At 47.5% G+C, this 19,074-nt stretch overlaps 4 protein-coding genes across 4 annotated transcripts; 2 read left to right on the top strand and 2 right to left on the bottom strand.

Moving 5' to 3' along the window:
* Nucleotides 1–2,952: 2,952 nt before the first annotated feature.
* Nucleotides 2,953–4,385, bottom strand: F4807DRAFT_448174 (BET3 family protein). Its single transcript, XM_047999916.1, has 5 exons — nt 4,113–4,385; nt 4,053–4,061; nt 3,777–3,999; nt 3,375–3,706; nt 2,953–3,325 (listed from the first exon to the last, which is right to left on the bottom strand). The coding sequence occupies exons 1-4, from the start codon at nt 4,145–4,147 to the stop codon at nt 3,395–3,397; spliced, it is 579 nt and encodes a 192-aa protein (XP_047848790.1). The 5' UTR covers nt 4,148–4,385; the 3' UTR covers nt 2,953–3,325; nt 3,375–3,394.
* An 87-nt stretch (nt 4,386–4,472) lies between these two features.
* On the top strand, nt 4,473–6,406 carry F4807DRAFT_448168 (WD40 repeat-like protein). The gene is made up of 4 exons (XM_047999915.1): nt 4,473–4,845; nt 4,925–5,051; nt 5,102–5,857; nt 5,911–6,406. The coding sequence occupies exons 1-4, from the start codon at nt 4,711–4,713 to the stop codon at nt 5,958–5,960; spliced, it is 1,068 nt and encodes a 355-aa protein (XP_047848789.1). The 5' UTR covers nt 4,473–4,710; the 3' UTR covers nt 5,961–6,406.
* Nucleotides 6,407–7,759: 1,353 nt separating this feature from the next.
* On the top strand, nt 7,760–9,065 carry F4807DRAFT_465839 (uncharacterized protein; the record flags this gene model as incomplete). Its single annotated transcript, XM_048002327.1, has 3 exons — nt 7,760–8,441; nt 8,493–8,794; nt 8,853–9,065. The coding sequence occupies 3 exons, from the start codon at nt 7,760–7,762 to the stop codon at nt 9,063–9,065; spliced, it is 1,197 nt and encodes a 398-aa protein (XP_047848788.1).
* A 6,474-nt stretch (nt 9,066–15,539) lies between these two features.
* F4807DRAFT_448157 (uncharacterized protein) lies at nt 15,540–18,582 on the bottom strand. The gene is made up of 5 exons (XM_047999914.1): nt 17,746–18,582; nt 17,154–17,680; nt 16,738–17,093; nt 16,254–16,678; nt 15,540–16,137 (listed from the first exon to the last, which is right to left on the bottom strand). The coding sequence occupies exons 1-5, from the start codon at nt 18,008–18,010 to the stop codon at nt 15,830–15,832; spliced, it is 1,881 nt and encodes a 626-aa protein (XP_047848787.1). The 5' UTR covers nt 18,011–18,582; the 3' UTR covers nt 15,540–15,829.
* Nucleotides 18,583–19,074: the final 492 nt, after the last annotated feature.

Below are 19,074 nucleotides of genomic sequence, written 5' to 3'. Positions count from 1 at the left end.
GCAAGAATAGTGGCGGGTTGATGGTGTAGGTATGGACCAGTATGTGGTATGTGGTTATGGGGGATGGTTAGGATGAGTTAAAGTGAGATTGAGATTGAATCAATTGTTAAGGACCCTGTGCTTCGGGTGCTAGTTCAGGTGGGTTTTGGGGAAGTCTTGGGGCTTGAAGGCACCTAATGGGTAAGTGAAGGTCTGCCAGGTGCGTGAAGAGCAGTTGCGAGGAAGCTTGCAGAAACGGGGCGGGACAAGACTGGGGGATCAAGAAGTAGGTAGGTCTGGGTTGAAGCATTTGCGGTGGGAAAATCCTGTGGGTCAGCAAGGTCCGATTTAGGCGCATATCTTAGAACACCGCTACATAAGCTTTATACGAGATATCCGCAGTAATTCGAAGTATATGTACGTATTCTCGAGCGTACATTTCAGACTGCCTCTCCACAATTTAAGGCTTGGCACCACTCATGTCAATTCCAAAACTCTAACAAGCACCGACCCTGATGTACACGTCTGCCATGTACACTCACAGGTCAATATGACATTTCCCACTTAAAATCTGATATAGCATTGGTATTAAACAAAAACTAATTATTTTTAACCTCCCTCCTTAGATGTCTCGTTAATCTTATTAAACTTACGAAGATCTATCATATCAGACTTTTGAATATATAGATGCTTAGTAGGTATCGAAGCGTTAGCTCGTCTTTTAAAGTGACGCAGGTCAAGATGTCATGCCGGTGGGCTGAGGCAAAAAGGACGGATCTTACACGCAAAATACCTTCTTCAGGTACCTACATAGATAGGTACGTAGACGTATATCCGTATGTAGATAAGGGGACAGGGGTTCCACGTTAGGATCGACTTCGCACTCGCCGATGACAGATCAAAATACCCAAATACTTTACCTTCTGCTTATGTTGATTTGATATTCCAGATCGAGATATCAATATGTTTGATCTGGTCCTATCCGGTCTATCTAGCCACTCATCAGCTATCCCGTTACCGTATAAGGAGTACCTATGCGATGAACGAAATGAAGCAATCTTAGAAATATAAGGTACGTGAGCCCGGCAGTATTCTTCCTCCGTTCAAGATTAGTTCCGTGATCGCGAATGGCCGAGACGGAGTACAGTAAGGTATCAAGTAGGTAATATGCTCAGGTATGTATAATAGATAGCACTATCACGGTAGTCCCCTTTCCAACCTCTGATAACTAGTATCTCATGTTGAGGCGGTCCGGTCCCAACGAAAGACCATAATATTTTGGTAGGCCTAGGTTAGTACTCAGGTAGGATGAAAAGATCTCGCCATATGGTAAGAGGAGGCGTGTGAAATCACGAACCTTCCTCACCAAGGCAAACCTCGTCTCCCCAACAGATACAGATAATTTACAGTATGCTGCTTAAGCATGTCGACAATGGTTTAAGCAATACGTATACCTAGCACTCGGTACGGTAACAAGATGGATTCGGGGGTTGGTTAACGTCGATACGTCACGTTTGGGGGCTGGACGCCTTACTACTGACCGACGAGAGGCCTTCTCGAACTATCTGTCGCCCATATCTTTTACTCCTCTCATTTGTTAGGCTCTTGCCACGCTTGCCTTATTAGAGCGAAGCTGAAGCCTCCTGGAATCATTGTATTCAAGCCGTGCGTTGTACGACTCGTGAGCGTTTTGGTGTCGAGTATGAATATGAATATCTATACAGCACGAACCGGGCAAGATCGATGCCTCAGTTACCCAGGCAGTTCGAAGACGGAGGCGAGCGAATTTCCTTCTAGCTATGGCACTTGGGAACATACCTAGGTACTTGCCCGAGTGTGTAGGTATTTTCATGACTTCCAGTATTGAAGACCCCAAGGAAATGTGGACGTAGCGCTAAGCAAAAGCGTCTTGTGGTGTCTGTATAGATTCAATAATTCCTAAATTGAAATATCAGAGGATATTATTAGACCCTTTAGTTAGCTCATATCTTCGCTGGGTAGATATAATCTAATCTCGAAATTAATAAGGTGGCGCCTACATTCATGCATAGCAGGTCTCCCATCAATCCGGAACGCTAATAATAAGCTGGCGTACTTGGGGACGCAGGTACAGTTACACCTCGTGTAAGTGCGAAATGCACACATGGTAGAAGAGAAGCATCCGACAGTATTTTACAGTTATTGAATAGCTGATAAATTTATATGCTCGACATACAATATTTACTGTATGTCACAAGTTAAAGTCATGAGATAAATACGAATATTATTAAAGTCGACGATGGCGATGGCCAACAGGTCAAAACAAGATGCTTCGTCCTATACATCATACTAAATAAACCATAATGCCAAGCCATGGTTATAGTAAGTTTACCTACCTTAAGAGGCCCAGTGGGTTAGGTACATACATGGATCGTGTAGTTGACGTTGATGTAAGCCCGTCTGCAAAGTGCCGGAAGATCAACCTGCAAGACAGATGGGGCACGAAGGGGTTCATCTTTGTTTGGCGGGCTCGGCGGGGCTTGAATCAAGAGAAACGTGGCCCTGATCCTTGGTTCTTGGCTCTCTAGCTCTCATCGATGGGATGATTTTCATCAGTCTCGGGAAGTAAGTGGACCGCCCCGACATAAGAATAAGCGAGGAATTTAGATCCGCACGGCAGCTTGTGTTTTTAATAGGTATACCTGATTAGTTAGTTGCTTGCCGCTCCCGACTCCGTGGAATACATTTCCGGTGGGGATTCGGATTGTGCCCGGGGACTCTACATTCGCTCTATAGACATTCATTCTATGTCTATAGGATAAAAGTGTGCACCCCTCTTAACTTATCCTACTACTACTATATGTTGAACACCGGCTTGAGAATAATAAGTGGGTGTAAATCATTTAAAGGCATGGGGAAAATGAGGGCGTTGAACAACTTCGGGAATACTTTTTCTTGCGGCAAACTCCTCTAGGAACTTGCGGAATGCCCGGGCAGAAAATAAAAATAAAGATAAATAACAGATAAAAACACGATACACCTATCCATAGTATAACATCTGGTAGGCCATACTGCTAGGGCAATGTAAGGCTTCTTCCTTGGTTGGCATAAAACTACAACTCTACTAGAATCAGTAACTGTACTGCCAGCAGCTCCTGAGTCTTGATTCTGGTTGGCTACACAACCGCCGTAGAAACCTCAACACTTACGGGGTTGCTCCACCAAGCGATTGTCACCTACTAGGTAGATAGTGTAGTCTTGTGCCAACCAAGGAGATATCATGTCGCGTCGCCGGATATTTACATCCGGCTACCTAAATAATATCATTACCAGCCTATGCCAGTGGGAAGAAGCAAGGCGGAAGCAACTGTGTTTTCTGTTAGAATCTGCCTGAGCTTGTCGTAAGTCTACCATACATTTCCTCTCCTCAACCAATCTAGTCGTCTTCAGGCGGTAACTCATCATCAATGTATCTGATCAGAGATATTCTCATCTCGGTCGTATCGTTCCCTCGCAACACATCACTAATGAAATGTGCCTCGACCTGCATCTGCACCATCTCGAGCGCTCCTCTTAGGATGCCGCAAAATATGTTTGAGTACCACAGCTCGTCCTGGGCCCTACCATCGTCGGGGAGTTCGACGAAGTCTGCCAAGGGATTCTCCTCAAATACGAGGGAGAACTGCTTGCTGTCACTTGTCCAGTTTGTCACGGTTGGCGTGATATTCAAGAAAATTTTGAAACCGACCTATTCCAAGTGGATACAATGGTCAGTTTAGATCGATAATACAGGGGGAGTTGCTCGATTTGAGGACTACCTTCGCAATCATGTCGGCCGTCTCCCGGAAATTCGAGCACCGTCTCATGGTATTCGATTTGGCCAGATAATCCTCAATTAAACGTAGGCCAATATTGTAGCCCATCCTGTCGAGTTGCTTGTTGACCTCGACATAATCGCCTTCAAAATCCTTGCATAGCTGAGCGACTATGGTACCATAAGTCAGGGTGACAAGTTCGGCGTTCACCTTATCTATGCGACCCCTTATGACGAGTTGTTAGAGAAGTTTGATATTGCGAATAGCTCACCAACTTACTTCCAAATCCTAAGATACATTAGCAGATGATCTGGCGAGGCTGAATAGATGGCCGCTTACTCTTCGCCCACCCGGGCAGCCTTATTTGCTGACATGCTCGACTAACGAGCTTAGACTGAGTTCATTCAGTTCATCGATCTTCCTTCCCTTTCTTACGCGAATCTGGAAGAATTTGTCGAACGTGGATTATAGGATGAGTATGTGCCTTTGTGGTCTTTCATATGAATGTGGATCTGGTAGCATTAAATATTAGGTACCTATGTAGGTATGTAGCATGTGTAGTATGTGTAGTATGTAAGACGGTGAACGAGTGGAGTGTAACAGGTAAACAGGTATGTACCAAGTGAGGTCGCGGGGTAATGTCGGCGGGAGGGTATCAAAAACGCCGATATTCCATACTCAAAAAGCGGAAAATTACTTTTCCGCCAAAACATAGATCTCTCTACCTCATGTACCTTGTAGCTTTGCCTACCTACTTTAGCAATATAAAAAAAAAGGTAAGAGCTTCAAGATTAAAGTCAACATTTGAATACCGTTGCAATCCGACCAGTATACACTATATACAACAACATCTTTTCGCGCCGTACATCTATATATTAGAAATCAATTTCACTCTTACTCCGTGGTAATACTGGTTGGAAGCAAAAACAAAGCAGACATGTCCGCCGAAAAACGACCTGCGCCTGATGACCCAGGTGCAGGCCAATTGGTTGTCAAGAGACAGAAGCCCGGCACCAGCACCGCATTATCTCGCCGAGATGGAGGCTCTGGATCCAGCGCATTGGTTCAATCGGTATGTAACGCTTCTATTCCGTTTGAAATCAGATGTTGATACTATATATTATAGACTTAGAGCTAACAATATCCTCTAGACCGTCCGGACGAGTAACTTAGAAGCGCCATTGATGGAACTCTCAGGGCACTCTGGAGAGATCTTTTCCGCCAAATTTAATCCTGCAGGAGGGCTAATTGCTTCAGGTTCCATGGATCGAAGTATTTGTAGGTCTCATCCGATCCCTCGTTCTTTGTATTCGACTAATCATGAAAAGTGCTTTGGAAATCCGAGGGCGCGTGCGAAAACTACGGCGCGTTAACGGGTCACCGAGGCGCAATCTTGGATCTACAGTGGTCTCGCGATTCGGAAATATTATACTCTGCCTCAGCCGACATGCATCTTGCGAGCTGGGATTTAACTTCTGGGACCAGGATACGACGATATATCGGCCACGAGGAAATAATCAATACTGTCGACATAAGCAAGCGAGGAGAGGAATTTTTAATTAGTGGAAGTGATGATGGCACTATAGGCATATGGGATCCCCGGTCGAAGAACGCCGCCGACTTCATAGAGACCGAGTTCCCAATTACTGCTGTGGCGGTTGCGGAGGCTGGCAACGAGATCTATTCGGGCGGAATCGACAACGATATCAAGGTCTGGGATATGCGGAAGAAGGCCGTCGTTTACTCTATGCTGGGTCATAACGATACGGTAACTAGCCTGCGCGTCTCTCCCGACTCGCAATCGTTGCTGTCATACTCCCACGACTCGACGGCGAAAACCTGGGATATAAGACCGTTCGCACCTACCGAGCGGCATATCCGCACATTCGATGGAGCGCAGACGGGCATTGAGAAGAACCTGGTACGAGCTAGTTGGGATAAGGCTGGCAAGAAGATTGCAGTAGGCGCCGGCGACGGGACTGTGGTCATATGGTCTAATGATACCGGCAAGCTTCTTTACAAGTTGCCGGGTCACAAGGGTGTAGTTAACTGCGCCGAATTCACTCCTAGTGAGGAGCCCGTCAGTGAGTTGTCTCATGCCCAAGCCTCTTTACGTGCTTTGCTAACATTAGATTAGTTCTGTCTGCTTCTTCTGATCGAAGAATGCTGCTTGGTGAGCTGCGTTGATAGCTCTTAAATACAACGAGAAGGATGCGAAGATGATCAGACCACCATTTGCGTTCGAGTAACCACGTTTGATCATAGCCTTACGTCACAGATACCCCGATGACTGGACCCCTGATTTCGGGTCGTCATCCACACGTTTGATCTAGTTTGATCTAGACTTGTGGCTCGTTCGATGATCGATGGTGGGTGTCGGGGTACTATCCCCGAAGATTTAGGAAGACCTTGTGCTCATCTTTGGGGAGTGCGACGACATGGCCCCGACTAGTCGAGACTGATACTACCTACGAAGATATCTACATAGAAATAGGAAGCCCGACATAGGCCCTATTCATCGAGCTTAATAGCCTAGTATTAAACCTATATGAAGATCGTAACAATACATCATAAACGCCTACTTTCGTAGTACTACATCTGTATGTAGGTTCTTTTTTTTTTTTTTTTTTTTTTTTACAACTGAAGTAAAGTATTAGAAATATCAGAGGCAAGTTTTCATCGATATACTATGTATGCGTAGGTATGTACTGAAAAAGTATCTCGTATAATACCTGCGAACCACAAGTCTTCCAGGTTTTCTTTTCTTATTTTGTCCTGAGATACTTGTATGGAGGCAAATCCCCCTTGTCCCCTTTTCTTGGTCGCGGCCTCCAATATCCTAGTAGGTGACGGTACGTACCGGATTCCGAAACAGTGGATGTTGGCGATACCCCTGCAGCCAAGTTTCATGTCAGGCAGCCTCGGCGCCTGCGGTATGGCCAAGAGAACGGGCCTCTGGGTGGCAGGTACTCTAGTGCTTGAAAAGGAGAGGTTTTATTGGTCAACTCCCTTTCCTCAGCTACGATCATAGGTCACTAGCTGTTTTGCATGCCTGACATCTTCCTTCATGCTTCATCAACGATAGCGATGGTCGAGTAAGAGGGTTGCATCCTCCAGATTTGCAGATGAGACCGCCAAAGCTTTGGATGCGTTCGTTAGTCCGCTTCCAGTTTGCCTAGCCCCGATCAGCTTGATCAGCCCGTCATCTCTCTCTAGTTGTGCGTCAAGCGCTGTGACGTCCACTTCTCCCTCCCTCTGTCTGTCTGTCTGTCCATCCGTCCGTCTGTGTGCGTGCGTGTGTGTGTTGTGTACTTCGCAATTCTTTCCCTCTCCTCTCTCGTTTGTGGCTGTCTTTTCTTCGTTTCGAACCTACCCTCCACTTGGTGAGCCAATTGACGGCTCTCTCAGTTGATGGAATTATCGTAACCCTCTTGTTTTTCTCTGTTTGATTTATCGTCCCTCGTTTGAACACATTATTAAGAGCAACGGGCTTTGAGAGTTCCGATTCCAATTTCCAATTTCCCCCTACGTGAAAAGAGGCGTTTAATTTGACTGTATTTATTCTCCGAGTCAATAATCCCTTCTTTTTTTCTTCACGGAATCTGGCTGGTCCTTCTATTGTTTATATCCGAGACATATAATTTATATCGAACCTGCGAGGACCCGAGCGCTCCTTGGATACCAAGAGATAATCGATTCGTCTAGAGTCTTCGCTCTCGAAACCAACCGCACGTAACTTCTAAAAAAGACTCGCGTCTCGCCAATCGATCTACAGGCCGTTGCCATTGGCACGATCCCTCTGTATATACGTTAAGTCGGCCTAGTTTGGCCATCCGCGTTTGCTGTAGACCACACTCGTTTGTGGTACTCATTGAACCTTGGAGATCAGGCGAACCCGGCGAACAAAAGCATGTATAGTGCTGGATACCGGTGACATCAGGTTTAACGCTTAAGAAGCCGCGTATCCGCCTTACTATAACCATACCATGGATTACGTTCGGACGAACGTCCTGAGGAGAGCTCAGTCATCGGAGGGGCGGGCACAAGACCCTGAACATCAGAGGCGGCCAGAGATGGACGAGCAGAGGGGTTCCCGTACGAGACGCTTCTCCATAAGCCGACCACCTTTACCGGCCTTGTTCACAAGTCGATCGCGTGCGGAGAGGCAGGACGGAGGGAATCAGAGGACCGAAGGTGATATACCCGAGGACGATAGTCCAAAGACGCCGCGCTTCAATCTAGGCCTTCCGAACCTGCCTTCTACCCGTCTACACCTACCGAACCTGACACGAACTTGGACTCGCGGATCGTCGGGTCCGGCCTCACGCTCCCAAACGCCACAGCCGCCGTCCGAATCCGCACCTCAAACTCCATTACCTCGAATACAAGTCGATGGACCACCTACCGTATCCGAACCACCACCTGCTCATGAAGGCCCCGATATGGGGCGCTCGCGATTTAGGGGCGCCGACCCTGGGGAAACACACTTAGTCGACATGGTAGATAGAGGGAGGCGGCGTCGTGGTGGTCAAAGTCGGAGGCATGAACCTGGGGAACGCCTCAAGAGATTCTTATTTTGCTTCCCCTGGATCAAGTCGCGCCGCATGCGCTCTTACATCTTGCGATGCTTCGTGTCAGGCATTTTCTTAATCCTTATGCTTGCTGTCTGTGAGTAGTTCGAGTCTGCCTGTTGCGTGGCCAGATATTGACAGTTATTAGACCTCGCCCTTTCGATCACGAAGAACGTCAACACCAGCGAGTTTACGGTGCTTCTAATACTCATAATTCTATTTGCGACCATATTCTTTTGCCACGGACTCATTAGGATCTGCATGTTAATTGTCAGGCCGCCTAACGAAGAGGACGAAGAGCGTCCCATGCCACGATTATTGGAACCGGGCGGATACGCAGTTCCACGACGGCCAATTCATGTTATTCTTGCCCGCGACGAGGAAGCGGCAGGAAATGAGATGGCCAATAAAATACAGCCTCCCGCTTACGGTTTATGGCGTGAGAGTGTGGTATGTATAATACACTCGATTTTGAAATTAGTATCAGTTTTACTTACCAATCTCGCAGCGCGTGGATCCGGATCGTCTCTATTGGCAGCGTAACGATCAGCCACCTAGGGAGGGAAGTGAAGAGGAACCTCGTCCGGGAACGGCGCGACCACCGTCGTACGCGTCAGAGGACGGTGTCAGCTACGTAGTCGAGGCCCGTCCAAGATCCATGGTTCCGACAACCGATGTCCCGCTTCCGCCTCATCCATCAGAAGCCGGACACATGCGGTGAGACGGGGACTAATGAATGCTCGGTGATAGAGCAGAGTCTACTCTCCCAAAATCTCGCGGGAGTCTTAGTTGGAGAATCGAAATGGAGTGTACGGTATCGAGGAAAAAGGGCGGGAGACGGAAAACAAAACAGAGCGAAACCACCTGTCCTGTGTATCTTATTCTTCTAGCAAGTCGCATCGCATAGGTGGCATGGGATTACATACGCACGTAGGTTTCTTGGGTTCTAGCACTGGCGCTATGGGAGCGAGGATCGTTAATTATTGCTTTCAAGAGCTATCGTGTAATTGTAGGCAGTTATAGAATTATTATGGCTTGCCAAACGAGTTGGGTTGTATTGTCGCTCGGCGTAGCACACATCGAATACAATTAGGGGTCATAGGATCTATAATTGTAAGAGTGTGATGTACGCAATATTAGGCGCTTATTCCTACAATTCCGTGCTATCTGTCAAAACAGGTCTCTGTTCCAAGTTATGTTGCCTAGGTAAGTATTGTACGAGTAAAATAGAAACAGGTAGGATCAGCTCTATATAATGCGCAAGGGAAGAGTAATGGGAGTGATCAACGGGAGAAATAGGTGAGGCGTTGTCTCATGAGGCGACGATCATGAAGACTATCCCTAATGGATCACGGGTCGTTTTGTACCGCGACTCGGGATAGGTACCTAGCGAGGCAGTCAAGGTAAACTGTATTATGCGCCCCAACATAAGATACCTAGGTAAGGCTATGTAGACCTATGCTGGACAAGGTGAGCATGATATTGTTAGAGTGAGAAGTACGCCGTTCCTACTAAGACTCGATATATCATCATATACTAGAAGAGCTTAATAAGAGCTATCAGCGTAAAGTCCAAAGGCCTCGCCTACGCAGCATGTCAGCTATCCGTACGTGAGTATGCGACAATCGCAGAGATGTTGTCGACGGGACACGACCAATAGCGGTAGGATTGGACAGCAATCTATTGTTAGCCGGACGCTTGGCGACAAAAGGACCCGCGTATATCTACATGCTCTCGTGAAGCGCGACTAATCAAGGCTGTGATCACAGTCGCAACCCGGAGAGTTGGTGATGTTGGAAGCAAGATCAACATAGCGGAAGCACCGTTCTAAGGGTCCCGGCATTGCGACGGAACTTTGATTGGCTGTCGCGTAAGTCCATGGAGGATGTAGGCTGATAAAGGAGGCGGCGGTTACATCTCTCCTTGCTCCAACGTCGAAAGGCATTGGATCGCCACAAGACATTATTGAAGCCATGTGGTATGCTGCCGTGTGTCAGCGATAATATGCAGGCCCTAAATTCTTAGATGGCTAGGTAGTATAAGGAGGCCAATACTATCTATGGATGCGTACATTCTTGATGGCTAACCTGGCTAACCTGACCCAGGTAAGCTTCCATCCATCACGCAACGAATCCAATCAAGCTAGACTGTTCCAGATTTCTACCCTGTCCTTTTTTTTTCTCTCACTGATCCCATCCCGCTTTGCCCTGCTTCTGCGCGTCGTTCGGGCCTCAAGTCCTATAATGTGGGGTCGGGTAGCCGTACGTATGTATGTATAAGCAAGCAAGCAGGTAATCATGTTACGATGGGCAGTTCAGCTCCAGGAACTTGCATAAGAGTCTTGCCGAGATGGTTCGTCCTTGGTTATTGGTGTATACCAACTTATGTGTTATGTACTTACCCAGATATCTTGATCACCTAATCGGTATAGGTATACTGTATATTGCAACTGTTTAGCGCTATAGCAGAAACTAAACATCACTAGAGGCATAAGAGGCATAAGAGGCAGGCATAAGAGGGACACGAGGGATATACTATCCGCCTCTAGCATACCCGAGGGTCAAACACGTGAAAAGAAATGGCATAGCTAGCCTCGTCGGATAACTCGCTAAAATATGTAGGAATATGCTAGTGAGACTTTGGATCACCCTTCGTATCCATGTCCTCCCTGCCTAAGTAGAGACTATGAAATCTCTGCTGTAAGTCATGCAGGGCAGCAAACCGTAAGACACTAGAGTAAAGGGGGAGGACTAGGTGATGCTGTTATTGGCTGGCGACTCGGCGAGTTGATGCCAATGTGGAAAAGGAGGTTTGTCTACTTACTTAGTGCGCCTTTTCATTAATCCATTACAGCAGAATTGTTAGCCTTCTGTCGTTTTACCTAGTTTTACCTATACTGTATGTATCGCGAATTCGAGATTGGATATATGATAAAATAGTATAGTCTGGTAACACAAGCTATGTCGCACAGAGATGTGGGATACGTTATACCACTTTTAAATAAGAAAAGAAAAGAGAAGAAAAGAAGATGTACTGCGTAAAATAAGAGACATTCCAAAAGAGAATGACAATAAAACAAAACAAGGAAGTCTCGAATAAGAAATTGGCTAGCAAAAAAAAAGAGGTAGCCACCTGAACTTCCTACCAGAATTTGAAGATCCATCCGCTAATAGGTAAGTTAACCCTACTGAGGCATGCAGGGAAGGTGCCTTTCGAAGTATCTGTTACCTTATTAGCGAGTATAGATAATATATCATTTATAATTAGGTTAAGTTTAAGTAAATGTATTTGGTACTTTCTCTCTTTTTTTTCTCTCTTTCTTAGAGGAGAATGTAGCCCCTTCGCCCGCTTCGGGATCCACTCGCCTTCTGGATCTGTCCCCTCACTCCGGCCCTTTCCCTTTCCCTCGTCCCTCTCTTTCTATTTCCTCTCAACCCTTCCTTTTTCCTCTTTTGTGATTCTGATATTACATCTTCATCGCATCATATCGCATCGCATCGCGTACTATTATCCACTCCCCCTTTGGAGGTCGCGCAGTGTTAGGAGACGTTGCTCGGAAGAGAAGAAGAGAAGAAGGTTGCTGTTGGTTGACGGATAGCAGCAGGTAAAAAGGAAGGAGTAGAGTTGCCAAAGGGATAAGCAGGGAAATCATTGTAAGTTTCTCTTTGGTCTGCTTATGTTACCTTCTATTTTCCTACTACATCCTTCGAAAATTGGCCCGCGGCGCAAGTGGTGGTAGTGGTGGTGTGTGGTACAGCGGGCAGGTCCAGAATTCGACATGTCTCTTTTATTTTTGCCTCCTGTTGTACGACAACGATTCCTAGACGATATACACATAGCTATAACTGTATAAACGACAATAAGACGGCGACGACGACGACGACGGAAATAGCGGTAGCGAGCGCGACAGCAAATGCGGCGACTATGCTTTATGCGATTTTATTGCGCGCGCATAACTTGACATTGATGGATCCTGGTGCGCTACGAGAACCGATAAAACAAACAGATAATCCACCCATACGCACGTATTTTGCGATCAATGCGCCGACATAACAACAGTTTAAAGACATTCTTGTTTCTCTATCCTTTGCGCCCCGTCTAAACCGTTTTTCCGATTATGGTGCCTACAATATTTGGCGACAACATCTCGTGATGACTTGCTTGATTTCCTCGGCGCGCGACTCGATCGGTTTGCGCATAAGTGGCCGCCACTTCCTTGATACACCTTCACGACTCGGCACTTAGACTCTTGCTACAATATTCAAATTCGCTACAAGATCACAGAACATCCCTAATCATGCGATGTTTCGGGGGTTATACCGCGCCCTTTATAAATGCGCAAAGTTGCGACCCGACTGATCCGGCATAAGGCACGCGCGCAAACTTGAGAGTGGTCTCCGAAACCAATTATCAGACATAGGACTCAGCAGGATCAGTCTGAGAGGTCGTCTTCAAATGATGGAAGACGTACATCTATCATCAATCTCGCATCTCTGTATCGGGTCGCGTCGCACGAACCCAACCGTCTCTGCAGCCAACCTTAGTCGACCTGCAGGTTCTGGAAAACCACTCAATCATGCCGCCCACCCCATCACCCATCGTGGGGTATTTTACCCGATAAACGACAGCACGTGGCGGCACCCTTATTGCCGTTTTGGGTAGCATCCAATTTATTACCTACCTCGACATCTGCTTCTTGGCACGTTGAACGAATGTCGGGTGGCGATACTTGCGAATTACCCTCCTTTTTCCCCTTACGAAATCCGGCCTGGGCTGATCTGGACTAATATCTTATCCGACATGGATGTTGCCGCGTCGGCTGGGGATTGGCTACAACCAGACAAGAGAACTAACCTACCACCACCACATCGCTGCAGACGGGTCATCGAAGAATGGATAGTTGGGGATCAAACTTATGTGAAGTGTCGCGCTGATGATGGATCTACACAGACTCACAGACTTGTCGCAATGTCGTCCCTCTCTCGTCGAGCGTGTTATAAGTGTGGCAATGTTGGCCACTATGCCGAGGTTTGCTCCTCCGCTGAGCGCCTTTGCTACAACTGCAAACAGCCAGGTACGGCTCTGTCGTGCGAATCTCCCGCGCCGGTGCCCTTTTTTAGCTAACCATCCACGCCTAGGACACGAATCTAACCAATGTCCTCTTCCTCGGACCACCGAGGCAAAGCAGTGCTACCACTGCCAAGGTCTCGGACACGTTCAGGCTGACTGCCCTACTCTCCGTTTGAGCGGTGCTGGTGGTAACGGTCGTTGCTATAACTGCGGCCAACCCGGCCATCTAGCTCGAGCTTGCCCCAACCCGGCCGGCGTTGGAATGGGTCGCGGCGGACCGGTTGGCCGTGGTGGATACAGCAACTTCGGCCGAGGCGGCGGTTTCGCTGGCGGTCCCCGACCTGCTACCTGCTACAAATGTGGTGGCCCCAACCACTTTGCGCGCGACTGTCAGGCTCAAGCAATGAAGTGTTATGCTTGTGGAAAACTTGGCCATATTTCTAGGGACTGCACCGCGCCTAATGGCGGGCCTCTAAACACAGCTGGCAAGACCTGCTACCAGTGCGGCGAAGCCGGTCATATCTCCCGCGACTGCCCTCAAAAGGCTACTAACGGTGACGTGCCAGCTGAGGTCGAGATCCCCGCTGCCCCGGCCATTCCCCCGGTGGCATAAGAGCAGGACTTTTTAAACACGTAGGGCATTCGGCTCGGTCTCGTCTGACAGCTGACGTCAACCCTCGCGGTCGCTGTTCTGATAGCGCTCCTGAATGGGTTGGTTGTTTCGAATGCTAGACTGACCGTTTCCGATAGGCTGTTCGCCTGCCTATTGATGCCGTATCGTCCGGACGAGATGTCCGAAGGACATACAAAATCTTGGATAATCCTATTTTCCTTGCATCGCATTTTGAATTATTAAAATCTAAGCATACCGAGCATTCATCTATTGCCTGATTTATTACGCTTCTCATCTTCCATTGCCATTTACCCTTCCAAAACCTTTAGTCATTCTCCTGATTTACCGATTCTCGGGTGTTCGACCGAACCGAGCTTCCACTATTCGAAAGCGTGAGTCGTACTGCGTCGCTTGAGAATTGCCAAAATCTGCATGGAAAATCGTTCCTTCGAATGTCTACCGGCTACCTTTCCTATCCCTCCATCATCTTATTTTCTTGTCTGGTATGACTCATGGCGTACATGATACGACACGGCTAGACCTCCCCATTGCGTACAAATATGGTCAGTACGGACGAATAATTTTTTTTCTTAATGAATTGGGTTCGAGGACAATCTCCGGATCAATCGGATCAAAAATCATTCTTCAGATACCCCGTTTTCGCCCTCTTGTATTATGATTACTAGGGTCGAGGAGAGTGAGAGGAGTGGCATTTTGACGAGAGAGAAAAGGGGCGGGCCAATCTGTTCGCATCACGCAAACAGTACCTTTCAACACGTAATGCCTCAGGGAGGACGTAACCACGAGCAAACGACACGGAACTCGAAACTCGGAAGGAACTTGACCGCCACAGACTTGGCAGTAGGCAGGCTGTGATGGAACAGGGTCTACATAAGTCTCTAAGGAAAAGATCGCGAGGCAAAGGGCGGAAGTAGAGTGAGTGAGTGAGTGGAGACGTGACAAACTTGACAACGACACGGAAAGCAGGAGAAGGACAGCTACGGCAATGCTGTGCTGCATCTCGTGGGAGAATACGAATGCCTTACAAAGCATCAGACGTGTTGGAACGAACGCTGAGGAGGGTAGGTATATCGCATTTATAATGGAGAATATCACCACCAAAAAGAAAAGAAAAAGGGGGTTGTTAGTTGGTAGAGTCGGAGTATTCTGTCGTCACCGATAAGCCGGGTCAAATCAAGTCAGTCAAGTATATCATATCGTAGCAGCGTCGTGTGTGGACTTGTAATATATCATCTCTCGTCGTGGAAGAAGATGAAAAACATCATCGTCCGTACGTTTTGTCCTTGTCACATATTAATGGGATATATCAGGTTACTTATTCGTCGGGCGGACCTGGCCCACCATACTACTCGGGGCGTTTTTCTCTAAATTATGCTTACCTACCTAGGTAAGAGCACGAAAATAACCAATATTGTTTTCAAACAGAAATATAGTGAGTTACTAGTATTCATAGGTCAGCGGAAACAGACGAGGTGTTAAATAATTTCCCTAAGGGTATATTTAAGTTGATCGTAGCAAAATCACGATGTATACGAATCCGTGGTAGAGGTTCGTAATTGACAACTATTTTAAAACCAGTAACCATAAATAGGGGTAAGTGACTAGTAGGCTAGGAATTCTAGCAACTCAACTATTTTTGGAATACCTAGGTACCTATTGTTCAAATTAATTGAACATCATATTCTCGGGTTACTAACAAACTTGTAGTTTCAAGCCACTCTTTTGCGAGTCCAGGCGAAGTTACGTTATTCGTTTGGATTGTAGTAGAAAATTTTGGACTTTCAAGCCCCATCCTGGGCGGGCATCTTCTTCACCCAAACCTCCCCTACGGGATCATCTCGGTCTTGAACACACTCCCACTCCCCGATACCAAACTCATCTGGGGCTCTACGCATTCCGCGTCCGCCGCCACCGATGATTAAGTTTCCGGGGCGGTAAGTCTTGTCCTCCTTCATCCGTCGAATCACTGAGCCGTGGACCCTGGCAGTGTGAGGAATATCGCGCACCTCACCGCATGGCAGCGGCCAGCGGATGGGTTTCCACGACCCATCGGGCTGCAGATCCATTCGCCTGAAAGGCATATACTCCACTGCAACAATCAAAGTTAGTTCTTGTCTTCTAAAGCTTTTGGACGGCTAGGCCCTGAGGTGGGATGCAGACACTTCGTCCAAGCCAAGAAGATGAATAGGAGGAATCATGACGTACTTATCTTCCAGCTGAGTACTTGGCCTTTGCTTAAACCCGACGAAAATTCCAAAGAATCATGGATCCTCGCCAGGTGGGCCTTTTGGAGCATATGATGGAAAGGTCGCAGCTCAGTCTTCTCTTCCTCGCCAGTGTAATTGAAGTGATTCCAATCTATTGGTTCAGCCCGAGTTGAAGCATTTTCCAGTGGTGGGCTCGACTCGTCGATGCGAATATTAGGAACAGGGCCGTCAGCACGATTGTTATTGGTGTCAGGGTCGTCGAATACGTCAGTGACTCCCATTTCGATCAGTTTCTCAGGATCAAAGTTGAGGCCTGCTCTTTGGGCTTCGCGAATCATGTAGGTTAAGGGAACATGACTTGTAGACTTGCTGTCCAAAGTGATCTCCCATCCTCCCCCGACGTCTCCGTGGCCACCGGCAAACCTTGCCTGGACTTAGCAACTAGTTACTCGACCACGTTTAAAATAGAATATGCTACTCACCAGATTTCATCGATATCCTGCTCATCATCATCCGACTCTTCAGCGTCATCTATGACGCGAGAATGGTCATCCCCCGGTTGGCTCGTTAAATCAACAGAATTCTTTGTCGTCCGAGATCTGGACCGTGAGTGGGGCCGGAATGCGCGTTCCTCAGGGGGTGCCAAAGTTTCACGGCGCCCTCTCTCTAGCTTGACGTTGGAGTTGGACGCCACGGCGGCGCTTCGCTTTGCGCGATATTTCTCGTGGACAATTTCGTGCAAGTGTCGGTGTCCTCGACCCTTGTTAGCTCCTTGGTAGATGAGATCCTGTCTGAACTTGGCTCGCCGTTCATCTATAGACACGCAATGTCGGATGACCTGCCAAGAGTTATGAACATACGAATTAAGCGTAGGTGTAAACGTGGTGTGTTGTCTTACCTTAGCACTACTTCGCGCTGTATACGGCATTTTTGATCTTTGCATCCACGCAGTCTCAAATCGAGGCACAGAGTTGACGGTGTCGAACAATCCCAGAAATCGAATCCTTTTCACAGGACGGCTGAACGTCTCTCGAAAACCTTTCATGAAACGATACATCTCACGTCGCTTAGCTTGATGCTCTTCATCTTGCCCGGCTTGACGACTCTGCCATGATGAGAAGGCTTTCCAAGCGAATGTGACCATTTCCTCGTTGCCATGAGAAAGCAACCCGATGTAATCAAGCATCTCGGCTAGGAAACGCGCCACATAAGCTCCACGAGAGAAACCAAAAAAATATATCTCGTCACCCGGCTGATAGAAACGCATGAGAAACCGATAACCACCGACAACATGATGGTCGAAACTCGACCCTACGGCGGAGTCCTTAGCCTTGAGGTACCATGATCGGACTCTAGCACTTAGGCTTGTATGAGATAACGAGTTAGAGACGACGTATGTCCCTATTCCCGGTTGATAGTAGTGAACTAACCAAACAGTTAGCCAAGCGGTAGAATGGCAGGGTGTATGTTCTAGCGGGGTTAATGTATACACTGATCACCAGCCTCGCGATCCAGACACCTGAAGATTTTCAATATGTTGCTGTCGCTATCGTCCCCTCTAAATTTATTACCAGTTCCGTCGAAACACAGCACGAGCTTCCGTGGAGCCCGGTGAACACTTGTTGGATTCATGTTGGCCCACGCGTGCGGATGTTCAGCATCGTCGACGCTTTGGCGAGATGAGGCCGTACGCCCTTTTGTGTCTTCGCGATCTGGCGCATGCCGGGCTTCGGGTGATAGGTGAAACTTGTCCATCTGTGCAGTATGCGCGGGGGGTAACACTGCCGAGCTCAACGCTACGCTTACGCGACACCAAGAGCACTTCGGCTATGTATAACGAAAATATTCTAAAGTGGCTGTCCAATGTACGTACATCTTTGTAGACGGCTAGATGCGATATATCTGCACGAAGGTGTGGTGATATGCCCTCGGAATTCAACTATTGGAAAGCTAAGATAGTAGGAGATGTCTCACGAATGCTCATGTCTCGGAATATTGAAATGTAGATCCTCTGCAAGCCATGTCTATAGAGCTGTAGATGAGTTGGTGAATGTGCTCCCTTGAAGCCACCAAAATGATCGTCATGCGTAGAAACCCCACTAGCTACATGGAATCGAAAAGCAAGTGTAGCTGCAACCAGGTATGTGCCCATCTTCGATGAGAATGGTCTGTTGAGATGGTGGTAGGTAATTGGGAAATTAGAGAATTCATCACCAAGGGCTGACGTTATATGATTATGTATATGCATGAGGCTGCAATAGAGTAGGCCTTGGCCAACTAGTTCATAGATACGGGCCGCCCCCTTTTGACCCCCGGCAACTATGATTGGTGGGACGGACGTGATGAACTACCCCTATTGGTTCAATAGACAAAGTAATGATGATCATTCCCTTCTATAGATATTCAGCTCTATATATAAGAGTTACCCAAATGTCAGAGAGGTGTAGCTAGCCGCTTGATTTACTAATCGACAAATGCCGATACGTCCCCTTGGGTTAACTTGTGTCGTCGCGCATTTCTTCTGGGATAATAACATATCCAGGTTGGAACGCTGCCTTGAGGTAGCTAGTGAATAGACAAGCCGTACTATTGATATATTAGAGTTAGCTAACCAATTATGTCTCGTATGTAGTTTCAGGGGGTTCAACACCATCGCCATGCTACCATGCCTCCAACAGCCTACATTGGTCATCTTCGCTCTCTCGGGTCAGACATCATCATGGAGCGGTGAATTGCCAGTGATGAAAGCCACTTACATACCCCACCCTCCTATGCATGTCAAGCGCCGTCATTCTTGACGGGAAGGGATATGTCGTGTA

Source organism: Annulohypoxylon truncatum (assembly GCF_022578515.1).
Source record: "Annulohypoxylon truncatum strain CBS 140777 unplaced genomic scaffold F4807scaffold_61, whole genome shotgun sequence".
Classification (NCBI taxonomy): Eukaryota; Fungi; Ascomycota; class Sordariomycetes; order Xylariales; family Hypoxylaceae; genus Annulohypoxylon; species Annulohypoxylon truncatum.
Note: the sequence above shows the minus strand (reverse complement) of the source record. Positions and strands in the feature narration are given on the sequence as shown.

Bases quoted from the DNA above. Each gene is read 5' to 3' on its own strand.
- F4807DRAFT_448174 (XM_047999916.1), bottom strand. From the start codon at position 4,147: ATGTCAGCAAATAAGGCTGCCCGGGTGGGCGAAGA. The intron at 3,707-3,776 runs GTAGTCCTCAAA...CACTTGGAATAG, and splicing joins CGGCCGACATGATTGCGAAG to GTCGGTTTCAAAATTTTCTT.
- F4807DRAFT_448168 (XM_047999915.1), top strand. From the start codon at position 4,711: ATGTCCGCCGAAAAACGACCTGCGCCTGATGACCCAGGTGCAGGCCAA. The intron at 4,846-4,924 runs GTATGTAACGCT...AATATCCTCTAG, and splicing joins CCAGCGCATTGGTTCAATCG to ACCGTCCGGACGAGTAACTT. The intron at 5,858-5,910 runs GTGAGTTGTCTC...ACATTAGATTAG, and splicing joins TCCTAGTGAGGAGCCCGTCA to TTCTGTCTGCTTCTTCTGAT.
- F4807DRAFT_448157 (XM_047999914.1), bottom strand. From the start codon at position 18,010: ATGGACAAGTTTCACCTATCACCCGAAGCCCGGCATGCGCCAGATCGC. The intron at 17,094-17,153 runs GTAAGACAACAC...AACTCTTGGCAG, and splicing joins CAGCGCGAAGTAGTGCTAAG to GTCATCCGACATTGCGTGTC. The intron at 16,138-16,253 runs GTACGTCATGAT...TGATTGTTGCAG, and splicing joins AGTACTCAGCTGGAAGATAA to TGGAGTATATGCCTTTCAGG.